This window comes from Stenella coeruleoalba, assembly GCF_951394435.1.
Source record: "Stenella coeruleoalba genome assembly, chromosome: 17".
In the NCBI taxonomy this organism is placed as follows: domain Eukaryota; kingdom Metazoa; phylum Chordata; class Mammalia; order Artiodactyla; family Delphinidae; genus Stenella; species Stenella coeruleoalba.
In genome coordinates this window covers 76,373,171-76,386,297 of record NC_137163.1, presented here as the reverse complement: position 1 = coordinate 76,386,297, position 13,127 = coordinate 76,373,171, and the positions used below count along the sequence as shown (strand labels likewise).

Here is a 13,127-nt window from a genome sequence, read left to right as displayed (position 1 = left end):
CGCTGCATTATTAAATGGTCCCAGCGCAAGCCGGCCTCTTCCTTGCAGAGTGAAAACGCAGGCAACCCAAAGGACAGGGCGCCGGGAAATGAGAGCAGAAGCGGGGGTTCCAGCCCTCACCCCCCAAAAGGCCTCTTTCCTGAAGCCCGCAGGAGCCCCACAATTCGACGTTGGGGATCCTTCGAGAACGCTACATCATGGTGTAAAAAGGGCTTTTATTTGAAAGGACATCCATTTCCGCCAGAAATTGTTTGAGGAATGAAGCGAGCGGAAAGAAGCAATGGAAAGCAGATAAATGAAGAGTCCGTTGTCCTTCCCGAAGGCTTCAAGGCGGTCTGGGGGCAGCTGCTCCCCCCACCCCTGGTCTCGGACCTTCTCGCACCGCCCCCTCTGCGTTCTCGGGAGGGCCCCAGGCCGCGCCCTGCCCTCCTGCAGGGAGCCTCGCTTCCTGTACACAGTTAAGGGAAATCCTGTGACCAACACTGTCCCCATCACCTGGGTTTCTCAAGATGGGGCCACGGAGACCTGTTCCTGCCTCAGACTTCCCTGCACCCCTGACACCGTATCTCCACCTCCGCTCCTTCCTTCAACTGAGTGGCTTCCATTTTACCTGCTTTTAATCCAAATAAAATGAAGTACATATTCCACCTATGTAGATAACGCCAACTATTTTTTCCTCCTATTTCCAAGTGACTTTTAGAAACTGGATCCTGTCAAAAGAATTGCTTTCGTATCTGTAAAGAGAAAAAGTCTTTACGCTATAAATTGTACCTCCTATTCTATTCTTTCTCTGTCCTGTTATTCTCTTGAAGCCAACCTCCTTCAGTAAGAATCCAGACATAAAAGAGCTCCTGGGGAGGGGGCAGAGGGTGCAAAATTAAGAGGAAAGCTAGGCTTTGGAGAGGCTAATCCTATTTCTGTAGAGAGTTTTCTGCTCACCAATACTTTAAAGAGCACACGTTCATGGACCCTCACTCAAACCTGTGAAGAACAGGTGTAATCGGGTGACTTGCAGAGGCTCAGGGTCAGTAGGTAGAGTTTCCCCCCATTTTCATGGATGTGTTGCCAAGCCCCCCACCTCTGCCGGGGGTGTCTCCCAGCCACTCAGGGCTCACACGCGCCTCACCGTCAAGCGCCTGAAGGAGCCGTTGGCTCCCAGGCAAGGCCCCCATCCTCCTGCCTGGCGTGTCACGTCCATGGTCTCCTGGCTTCCCCGGCCAGCTCTCCGCTGCTCAAACGCCCTCACTCCAGCCTCGGCCACACCTTCAGCTTCGGCTCCTGGCGGGGCTGTCTCCCCTCGGGGTACAGTCTGTTTCTCTCCTCTGCACTCTGCTCACCACGTTGGAGTATGTCTCTTTCCCACGCCGACGTGCTGTCCCTCTAGGGACCTGCGTTTGTGTCCTCAGCGACCGGCACTTAATAGGTGTCAGTGTTTGTCAGAGGAAAGCGTGGAGGGAGGGACAGAGAGGAGGGAAGCAGGGGAGGACCTGGGTCTTGGCCTTCAGGATGCAACCCTGTTATCCTCCCATCATTGGACGAAGGCACCAAACACACGTATCCACACACAGGCCGGCTGGTGCGTCCTCCCAGGTCTCCGCTTTGGACCCTCTTCCATCAGGGGCATTCTTTTCACCTTCTTCTCTTCCATGTAGGCAGATTCTCAACTCTCCTACCAGAAAAGACCTTCTTGGCTCTCGTGTCCAGAGACACAAACATTTACGCCTCCTCATGTCACCGCGAGCATCACATGCCGGCGCCCCGCCCTCGCACAACACATCTTTGGCTCTGTTCCGACCTCGCCACCCACCCGACACCGGCCACCTGCCGCCCCTGCATGCTTCACTCTTGTTAATTCTATTTACCCTGGGTTAGTGTCACCATTTTGTATCCTCTGGGCCCCCTTCCAAGTTCTCTAAGCATGAATAACTCTGAATGTGGGTGCGTAGACAGCAGCCTTCATTAGAATTAATACTTGATTTTAAACCCCGGGGACCCAGACTCTGTCACTCTTCCAGGGATGCCCTGAATCACAGATCCTTCTAAACAGGCCAGTAACTGTCTATACTGGTGACACTAGCAGGTGATTGGTGCCATGCGGGCCATCACATTTACATGCATGGCAGACTGGAGAAGCACCTTGGGACACAAGGGAAGAGAAACAGCCAAAGACTGTCTCAGACGCTTCCACTGGTACGGTTGGGGCCTCACCAGTAGCAGGAGCTGGTCTGTCCACAGGTGGGGAACCGCCTGAACCAGGGGGCCGTCTTGCCCTTTCACTTTGCAGATGCCTACCTGCTTTTCTGGAAATGATTAAGCTTACTGAGGTGTGGCATTCGTGCTCCTGATTAGATAACTTTACAGTCGACTGTTCATGCCCAGACGTCATCCTATGTACAGGATACCGTGCCACAGCGCACTCCTGTAGCTTCATTTCTTTGGTTGGGTGAATGGTGACAGGGCCTCTGGGCTTTAATCCAGACAGCGATCACACTATAGCCACCTCAAAAAGTGTTCCCAAAGTTACCAGGTTTCATCATTGGTCCAAAATGTTTCAATGAGTTTAGGGAGTTTAAAGTCAGAAAAATGTGGGTATAAATCCTAACTCTGCTACTTGTTGAAAATGTGTCCATGGGTCAGCTGAGGGTTCGGGAAACTAAGGCCCATGGACCAAATTCAGCCCATCACCTACTTTTTCTTCCGTTTAAGTATTGTCTATGGCTGCTTTCTCCCTACAAGGGCAAAGTTGAACTCTTCTGACAGAGACCCATACGACCTACAAACCCCCAAATATTTCTTATGTTTACAGAAAAAGTTTGCCGCCCTTTGATAAGAATATTTCATCTGAGCCTCAGTTTCCCCGTCTGTAAAATGGACAAAATACTTACATTCAAGAAGTGATGCTATGAGGAATAAAGGGGCTAAACAATGTGGAAAGTCAACCACAGAGCAGTCAACCATATCGGGTTTTTTTTTAAATTATTATTTTAATTTTGCTCTTGTCCATCCGTGTCCCTGTTTGCCAGGTGAGAGAAGGTTACAGCTGCTGTCTGCCTGTCTCTGTCCCTGTTTTTGGCATTTTCGTTTCTCTTCCTTTTGCCCCACTACACCCCCTACCATCCAACAGACGAAAACTTCTAGAAAAAAATAGAGGGCTTCCCTGGCGGCACAGTGGTTAAGAATCTGCCTGCCAGTGAAGGGGACACAGGTTCGCACCCTGGTCTGGGAAGATCCCACGTGCCACGGAGCAGCTAAGCCCGTGCGCCACAACTACTGAGCCTGTGTTCTAGAGCCCACGAGCCACAACTACTGAGCCCATGAGCCACAACTACTGAAGCCACGTGCCTAGAGCCCGTGCTCCGCAACAAGAGAAGCCACCACAATGAGAAGCCCGCGCACCGCAACGAAGAGTAGACTCCGCTCGCTGCAACTAGAGAAAGCCTGGGTGCAGAAATGAAGGCCCAAAGCAGCCAAAAATAAAATAAATAAATAAATAATTTTTTTTTAATCTATAAGGAAAAATAGAGTGATTGATAGTAAAAAAAAATGGTATGGAAAATAAACTTACTCTAAAGAAAAATTTAATTCTACTGGGCATCTCGGGTTACTTATTTTATGTCTTTTGAGTAGTCATTTCTATCATCTTTTTATTTTCAATATAAATTTAACCTTGCAATTTGTAATACTGTACAAAGAATGGTGACTTCTCACCTTCTCCTAAATACAGAATTTTTTCCTAGAGAAGAACTATTAGATGTTTTCAAATTCCTACACACAGAACGCTTGCCTTCTTGGGATTTTTCTTTTAATCTAAAAATAATTTAAAAATTAAGATGAGCTGAAGCTATGTGAGATCACCTAAGATTTTTTTCTTCCAATCAGAAGGCAATTACTTTCCACATTTCTTAAGGAGGAGAGACACTTTGCTTCTCCCAACAACTTTCTTCAACTGCTTTCCTATTAAAATACTTTTTAAAATTTCAATTCAGTGTTTCCCTTATCAACTCCTTAGCAGCCTTAAATTTGCCTTGCAAAGAAGCTGAAATCCTCAGGATGGATTACGAGAAGAGTGCGTATCCCTACCAAAATTAAACATATTAAAGCATTTAAATATTTTTAATCACAACTATTACAAGGTTTAAAACAGAGATAAAATGGTTTCAATGCAAGAAGATTTCGAACGTCTTAGACCCAGTGAAGTTTGTATTACTTTCCTTCCCTTCACCTCACTCCACAAAGATCACCGCATAGGGGGGTTTACATTTTTTCAATTATTACATTCTTTCAACTAGGTGAATTCGGTAAGAGTCCAGCCAAGTGGATCTCCTGCTTTTATCTCTGTAACTAAGAGACAAGCTCTAAACATGCTGAAGAAATGGAAAACCTTTCTGGTTTCATGACCAGCTACTCTTGAATTGGGCAACATTTTTCCACAGATAAAAATTCAGGAGGGCTTCCCTGGTGGCACAGTAGTTGAGAGTCCGCCTGCCGATGCAGGGGACGCGGGTTCATGCCCCGTTCCGGGAAGATCCCACGTGCCGCGGAGCAGCTGGGCCCGTGAGCCATGGCCGCTGAGCCTGCGCGTCCGGAGCCTGTGCTCCGCAACGGGAGAGGCCATGAGAGGCCCACGTACCGCAAAAAAAAAAAAAAAAAAAAAAAAAATCAGGAAAGGAAATTCCCTGGTGGTCCAGTGGTTAGAACTCCATGCTTTTACTGCTGAGGACCAGGGTTCAATCCCTGGTCAGGGAATTGAGATCCCACAAGCTGTGTGATGTGGTCAAAAAAAAAAAAAAGAAAAAAAAAAAAATCAGGAAAATTAGGAGGGCTGTTTAGTCCAGAAAATACGAAGATAAGAAATGCCTGATTTTCCTCCTAGGTGTTTGTGCTTCTGATCCATTTTTTGCAAAGAAACCCAAATGGGATCCCTTGGCCTGGGAATAAGTGTGGTCACGGTGAGCATGAAGGAGCGGCTGGATGGAAGCCTTTGGGGTCAGACCCCTGAGGGTGGCACTATTCTGGGGTCACCTCCGTGCCACCGGCCCAGAGTTCTACACCTCACACACTTGTCCACACCACATCCCACCTGCTGTGGCCGCCGATCCCATCCAGTCTGTGGTCATGGTGCAGAGCTTGGAATCCGTGAATTCAGACGTCTATCCTCCTGGCTAATCACATCAGCTTGGGCAAGTTATTTAGCCTCTCTCTGGGTCTCTGTTTCCCTGAATGCAAAGCAGTGCTTGCCTCAAACTGTCATCATGAAATTTAAATTGGACAAAGGCTGTAGGTACCTAGCTCATCCCTGTGCACAAAAGCAAGGACCCCACAAACACTCCCTCCTGCCTTGTCTCTGATTATGTGTCTCCTACTCACTAACGGAACTGTAACTTTTTTTTTTAATTTATTTTTTAGAGTGTATCTCTTTCTTTTGGGTAAGAGAAACTCAGAACTCAAAGTCAAAAGCTGTAGGTTTTATCTTCTGTGACTTGAGTGAAGAAGGGGAAAAAAAGGAAACCATAACTTGTTTTGACTGCAAGAAATCAACATTATGTGGTCATCTAAAATTCAATATTTTGTCTGTTTGTTCAGGGACTGTACTTTAGGGGGAAAAAGTCATCCTGTTTGTGATGAAAGACTATATACGTTATGAATGGTCATGTGATAATCTCGCCTCCATAACGAGGAGAGTTAAGTTGTAAATCATCCGTTCCCAAACCATTGGTGAGAAAATACTTAAAATTTCCTCCAAAGCATGTTGAAATTGACAGGATGGAGAAATGGGGTGGAAAGAAGGGAAATAAGTTTGCGATCGAGATGGTGGGCAGATTGGGAGGCAATATGAGAGCAGCTACTGGATGACAAATGGGCTATTTTCGGAAATTGGTACCCAAGCAGAGAGATGCTGCTGGCACGCTGAGGTGCGTGTGCAGAGCACAAGGTGTGGTGTGCGCTTATAGCAGGGGAGCTGGACTTAGATTAGGAACTGGGACAGGCTTCCCTAAGCAGAGGAATGGTGCTTAAACTGGAAACTGAAAGATGAGGAGGGATTAACCGGAGAGATGTGGCTTTTCAAGGTAGAGCACAGCATTTCCTGTCTCGGGGGAAAGGGAGCGCCGGCAGGTGGCTGGGGGACCAGCTGGGCTAGAGGGAGCCGCGCTGAGAGCTACCAGTTCAGGCTTCCCAGGAAGAGCCGAGAAACATCAGCTATCGGCGAGTCAGCTTCCAGCACAGCTCTTCTGTCTCGCAGTAGAGGGAGAGGGGCATCAGGAAGATTCAGGAAGGCGCGAGCCAACGCTCCGTCGAGAGGCGCCCCCTGCCGGCCAAACTTCACGCTTCCCTCGTGATGGATTTCAGAACTCAGACCTAGGAGTTAATTCGGCATGAAGGGTATACCTGTTCTATTGTTCTCTCTGCTATTATGTGTGTTTGAAATTTTACACAATAATAATTTCTTTTAAAAAAAAAAAAGAGCCCTTCTCACCAGCTGCAGATTCGTTGTGAACATGGGCCAGTGGCCAGGGGTTTCCCTGAGACTAACCCTTGGCTGGCCTGTAGCAGGGGAAGGGCTACAGGAGGGCAGTTCTGCCCTCCCTAGGGAGAAGGAAAGAGACAGGCTCATTCTGTTTGTCGAAGGATCAAAGAATTAGAGTACTTGGTTCAATTCCCTGAATCTCCTACATCCAGGGAATTAGGCTATAAATCCTATAAAGCATTCTCTAGGTTTTTTCCAGGAACACTTGTTTACACTCAGGCCACGAACGACACAACGGGAGGACAGGTTTCATTTCACAGTGTTTTGGCATTTGCAGCTCAGACTGAAATTGCAAAGAAGCAGAACAGGAGAGCAATGAAGAATGGTGCACAGTTTTTGAATGTCTCATTCTATCTGTGGTTCTGACTCTATCTTTAGAATCCTTCCTTCCTTCCTTCCTTCCTTCCTTCCTTCCTTCCTTCCTTCCTCCCTCCCTCCTTCCCTCCCTCCTTCCCCCCCTCTCTCTCTTTCCTTCTTTCTTTCTCTCTCTCTCTTTCTTTCTTCCTTTCTTTCTTTCTTCCTTCCAAGTCATAATATATGCCAGGTACCATGCAAGGCACAAAATGACAGAAAAGTAAATAAGCAGGTACTTTTCCTTCCCTAAAGGTCCACTCCAGTAAGAAACACAATGATTAAACAAGCACAAAATAAAACATAATTATAAGCTGGGATAAGTGATCTGAAGGAAGAGAATGGGGGCGGGGTTGTGCTTGATATAAAACATACTCCTAGAGAGAACTAATTTCATTCAGGGGCCAGAAGTAGTCGCCTTCTAGTTTAGAGGTTTCAACATACAGTGATCTCTGGGACTGTAATATTTCAAGGGTCTTATATCCCATCCTAATCCCTTTATCCATTATTTCCAAGAGGAGATAATGTTTAAATGCAGATGATAGAACTTTTGCCCACACCTCTTCCATAATTTCCACTGGAGACAAGTTAGGGAGAGGAAGGAGGGTAGATAAGTCATTTAACACCTGAGAGTAAGACTCAGTTTCTTTTCTTTAAAATGAGTTTGTTGCTCTAGGGAAGCTCTGAGGTCTTATCACCTTTTTTAACGTTTTAATAAGTAGTGTGATCCCATGGAGTCCTCTGGAGCTGGTTTTTACCTTAGAATGAAGTTTTCATGAGCTCTATGCTATTCATTGTTTTGAAAGAAAATACTATGAGACCCACTGTACACCTCCCAGGACTGCAGAAGGAATCTTTATATTTTAGTATTTTAATGATGTGATGGGAATAATATTGTTCAGTGTCACTTATGTAGTATTCCAGCTTAGAATGCATAACTGTGAGGAAACAGACAGACAAACCCAAAATGAGGCAGAGGAACACTTTTCTTCCTTCCTTTTTCTTTCCTTTTTCTTTTTCTTTCTCTCTCTCTCTTACTTTCTTTTTTAGGTACTGTACTCTTCAAAAAATGCCAAATAATAAAAGGCAAAAAAAGTCTGTGCAAACATTCCAGATTAAAGAAAACTAAATGGATAAGACAAGCAAATGCAATACCTGGTTCTAGACCCAATCTTATACCAGAGGGAAAATTCTGTGATGGACATTGTTTGCCAATTGATGAAAATGGAACATTGATGGTGGATTAAAAAGAAAAATTGTACCAATGTTAAATGGACTGAAGTCGATAAATGTTATCTAAGAGAATACGCCTCTTCGTAGGAAAGAGACACTGGTGTATTTTAGGGTAAAGAATCATTGTGCTGGTCCTTTCCAGCTGCTATAACAAAATACCACGGACTGGGTGGCTTACAAACAGCAGAAACATCTTGTTCACAGTTCTGGAATCTGGAAGCCGGAAGTCAGGGTTCCAGAACGTTCTGGTGAGAGCCCTCTTCTCTTCTGGGTGGAAGACTCTTCGTGATATCCTTACATGGCAGAAGAGTTAGGGTTCTCTCCAGGGTTCCTGCTCGCGAGGGCCTCCCAAAGGCCCCACCTACTAATACCATCACCTTTAGGGGGTAGGATTTCAACCTGTAAATTTGGAACACAGCAGCTGTGGTGTGTGCGATATACTTTCAAATGTTTGAGAGAGAGAGAGAGAGAGAGAGAGAAGGCAGTGATAAAGCCAATGAGGCCGAATGACAATCTGGGCAAAGATCTACATGTCCAATTACTATTTTCATTCTTGCAATTTTTCTGTAAGTTTACAATTCTTTTCAAATAAAAAGTTACAATATATGTTGTTGGCTAAAGGAGCGCTTAGAGTTCCGTGTTCCAGCACAGCGCCTCAGAAGTTCTAGAGAATTCCACCCCTATAATAACACAGCGCCTTGTGGAGGACATCTACGTTGGCATTTGAAACAACTGAGCTGATGTCATTTGCATAAAAAGCAAAAGAATTAAAGCGTTTCATGGCGGGTGTGAATCTGTAATGAGGAGCAACTCTAAAATGGCCCCTATTTTCTGTTCAGGCATATATTTGTCTTATACAAATTAATTGCTAAACAGATGAAAGAGAAAATCACCATCAAATGAACAAGGGAAATTCTAGTTCTTGTGAAACAGATAATTCATGAAGGGAACGGTTACGATGGGCACGGAATTTGCCACTGGTAATGACTTTTTAAATTGTAAGATGCGTAGAAAGCAAAGCTGATAGAAAGTCTTCATTTTTCTACTGCCAGAATACTGTCATAACAGTTTCATGGTGTGTCAAATGCAGGCTGAATTCCTATTTTAGGGCATAATAATAAAAGGGGTGATGATTACAGGGGAATTTGGATGAAGCTAATTTTCCAATTCTCGTAAAATCTGACAACGGATAATTTTAGGATGCTGTATACGTAAAGTCTGTTGTTGTTGTTTACTATTTTCGCTGCTTTGAATAACAGCCTTCAATAACTGGTACCCTGATCTGACTGCCCGATGGAGTCGCTCGCTCCTTCCTTGGCTGGAGCCTGACCAACAATGCAGCCATCCTCCTGAAGGTGGCGCTGTGCTCCGCGCGGTCCCGAAGGATGCGGGCGGGTGGAAACCCGGAGGGCGTGCAGGCGGAGAAGCAGCCCAGGTGCACAGCTCAAATGCATAAGAACACAGTCTGTGCAAGAAGCAACCCGCCCCGTCGCGAATGGTGCCAATGAGGAGCGAGCTCCTGAGGGCTTCTGCGTCCCACACACGGGTGTTGACATTCAAATGGCACTATGCTTTGTTCTTATACACGAAACTGATCATAAGTATGTCCTTCGCATCATTATTCCATCATCTTTTATCTCCCATCCTCTCACCTTGTTTCTTCTTTCTGTAACTTTTCCTCCTTCCCTCTCTTCTCACTCTTGGAGGTGCTTTAGAATAGATGTTGGTGCTTCCACTGCCTAGAAGTTATATTATCGCAAACTCCTTTGTGCACTGGTGGCTAACGGACCTAGGAATGTTGCCTACACTACCTGAGGGTTGCAGTAATGAAAGGGCTTTTTGCTGGCCGGAAAAACACCTGAAGGCCCAGTGTAAGATGGGGATGCTCTGCTGGCTTGATTGGGAGCAGACATGAGACGCGTTGTTGGAAAATAGTTTCTCTATCAATAATTGTTTTTTGGAGTTCGCCTTTCTCAAGGAGAATGTGTAAGAAATGGTTTTCGAGGTTGAATGTTGTTTCTATCAATCAGTGTGGCTCTTTCCCACAAGAGTCATTTTTTGAAATTCATTCTTCAAGGACCATAGACAACAGCTTTTCTCTATTAAAGTATAAGAAGAAAAGCGCAAATTCCATCCTAAGTTGTTGGCAACCCCCATTCCATAGCGGGAGAACTATGTTTAGGAGTAGATCTGGTGAGGAAAAGCCAGCTGGACTTAGAAACGCACAGAACCTTTGTTAGTGTTGGTAAGCCTCGTTACGGCTTATTAAGTAAACCAGCTGCGATGCAGACTGACCTGACGTGTCAGTGACAAAGTGGAACTCCCCAGAGAGCTCTCTCCTGAAGGAGGTGGTGTGTTTTCAGGTGAGCCCTGGTCCACACCACGACCACAGAGGTGACGTTTCAGACACAGCAGGTGGAGCAAAAGTGGAGGAGAGCGATAAGAATGATTTTTTTAATTTGGAAACATACTTTTGGGGGGATACTAACCAAATGGGGTGCACTGCATAGTAAGAAAAGCGGTTGATACGTGATTTCTGTACAATATTTAATTTGTGAAAGAATAAGAGGTGCGTGATGGTGAGCAGACATTTCTTCTGAGTGGAAGGAAGCTGTAGGAAGAGTCTCGGATCATATCAGGACAGACTGCACACCAGGTATCACAAGAAACATGGCCAAGGAGATTCCATGGGCCCCTTTTCTTATTTTCAAGAAGCAGTTAACTTTCTTTGGTGAATGAACTACACTTATTCTTGTTTAGAAGCAGAAAGGTGAACCAACTAGCCCCTCAAGTTTCCTGTCATTATTTGTCCCTTTCAATCACAGAATCTCAAAGCTGACAGGGAGCCCTGGAGACCATCCACTTTCTGAATGAGGACGCCAATTTAAATGATTGTCCAAAGTCATGCAGGTCATGAGTGGCGAAGATAAAATAGCAACCAAGTTCTGTCTACCTCCCATCCACAGTTATATTCCCGCCAAACAAAAGGACCTCCCTAGTCTCTTTACACCGAATACACAGGAAGCTAACACCCGTCCCATCTTCAGCCCCAGGCTCCATGCTGGTCCCCAGGAGCACTCCCATTAGCCTCATGTCTTGTCCATATAGTTGGGGCCCCTTAGAGGACAGATCCTAGGACCCCCATCTGAGTGTCTGGTCCAGCTAAAACTCAGAGAAATGAAGAGCTTTGCTGTGGTAGAAGCTAGCCTGCCCCAAGCCCCCAGCCCCACGCGGCTTCTTTCCAGGGACGACACTGCATCTCGCTTTTGACAGCCTGTCTTCCTGTTTGCCTTTGCAGGTTTCACAGCGGCCGCCTCCCTCGTGTCCTTGGCTTGGGCCTTGGCCTCCTACCAGAAGGCCCTCCGGGACTCTCGTGATGACAAGAAGCCCATCAGCTACATGGCCGTGGTCCTCCAGTTCTGCTGGCAATTCTTCACCATCGCGGCCAGGGTCATCACCTTCGCGCTCTTCGCCTCGGTTTTCCAGCTCTACTTCGGGATCTTCATCGTCCTTCACTGGTGCGTCATGACCTTCTGGATCGTCCACTGTGAGACAGAGTTCTGTATCACCAAATGGGAAGAGATCGTGTTCGACATGGTGGTGGGGATCATCTACATCTTCAGCTGGTTCAACGTCAAGGAGGGCAGGACACGCTGCCGGCTCTTCATTTACTATTTTGTGATCCTTGTGGAAAACACGGCCTTGAGTGCCCTCTGGTACCTCTACAAGGCTCCCCAGATCGCGGACGCGTTTGCCATCCCAGCGCTGTGTGTGGTATTCAGCAGCTTTTTGACTGGCGTTGTTTTTATGCTGATGTATTATGCCTTCTTTCACCCCAACGGACCCAGACTCGGGCGGTCCCCAAGTTGTGCTTGTGGGGACCCCGCCGCTGCCTTCACGCCGTCTCCAGAAGTGGCCACGAGCGCCCTGCGGTCCCTCTCCAACACCCGCAGCGTGGCCGGCGACCGCGACCAGAAATTCGCAGAGCGGGACGGGTGCGTGCCTGTGTTTCAGGTGAGACCCACGGCCCCGTCCACCCCGTCCTCTCGCCCACCACGGATTGAAGAATCTGTCATTAAAATTGACCTGTTCAGGAATAGGTACCCAGCGTGGGAGAGACACGTCTTGGACCGAAGCCTCCGAAAGGCCATTTTAGCCTTTGAAGGTTCCCCGTCGCCTCCGAGGCTGCAGTACAAAGACGATGCTCTCATCCAGGAACGGCTGGAGTACGAAACCACCCTGTAAAGCAAGAGGGCTTGGAGGGGCCGCAAGCTCCAGACCCAGGGGTGACAGCCGGGCCGCAGCGATAATGAAACTCCGCCCTGGAGTAGGGCAGCGAGCTGTGCCGGTCGCAGTCTGACCATCATCAGGATGCGTGTCTGGCCCTCCATCAGCTGACAGCCTGCTGCTGGCCTCCTTGGAAAAAGCAGCCCAGAGACCCTACTGCTCCATCTGAAGGGAACAGGCCAGCTCAGTAGGACCCCTTGTTGCCACCAACCCCTCCTGCCCCGCCTTTCAGCACATCCACCTGAGGGTACTATTATTATGGGAAATGTTGCCTCCGATCAGTAGGGTGTTTGGATGGAGTTAACTGATCTTTGCATAAAAATATACTGAGTCATACACACGTGTACACACACACTAACACACACACACACACACCCCGATCCTGTCAAAATAGCTTAGGTGATTTCTTTTGATGCAAAGCTGTGATTCCCACGGGAATATAAAAGCAAAGAGAGAGAAAACATATTCCTCAAGACTCCAGAAAAAAAAAAAAAATGTAAAGCTTAGAAAGAATGCATAAACCATTCTCACGTGAAAACCAATCCCATGCGTGAAAAGCCTATCCAATGGACAGAAAACCCAAGTGTGTTTACGCATGTATTAGAATTGATGGAATGGTTCGTTTTCAACACGTCAGGATTTTTTTCATTTTAAATTTTCCGTTGAGAACGTCTTTCATGACAGATACCCCACGCAGCCCATGGCTGGCTTTGGACGAGACCAAGGAGCT

At 46.8% G+C, this 13,127-nt stretch overlaps 1 protein-coding gene across 1 annotated transcript in view; it reads left to right on the top strand.

The window, feature by feature from the left end:
* XKR4 (XK related 4) overlaps positions 1–12,584 on the top strand; it is a 319,631-nt gene extending 307,047 nt beyond the window's left edge. The window contains exon 3 of the mRNA XM_079902365.1: positions 11,409–12,584. Coding sequence (XP_079758491.1) covers positions 11,409–12,355 — 947 coding nt within the window. The 3' untranslated portion in view covers positions 12,356–12,584. The remainder of the gene's footprint in view (positions 1–11,408) is intronic.
* The last annotated feature ends 543 nt before the right edge of the window (positions 12,585–13,127 follow it).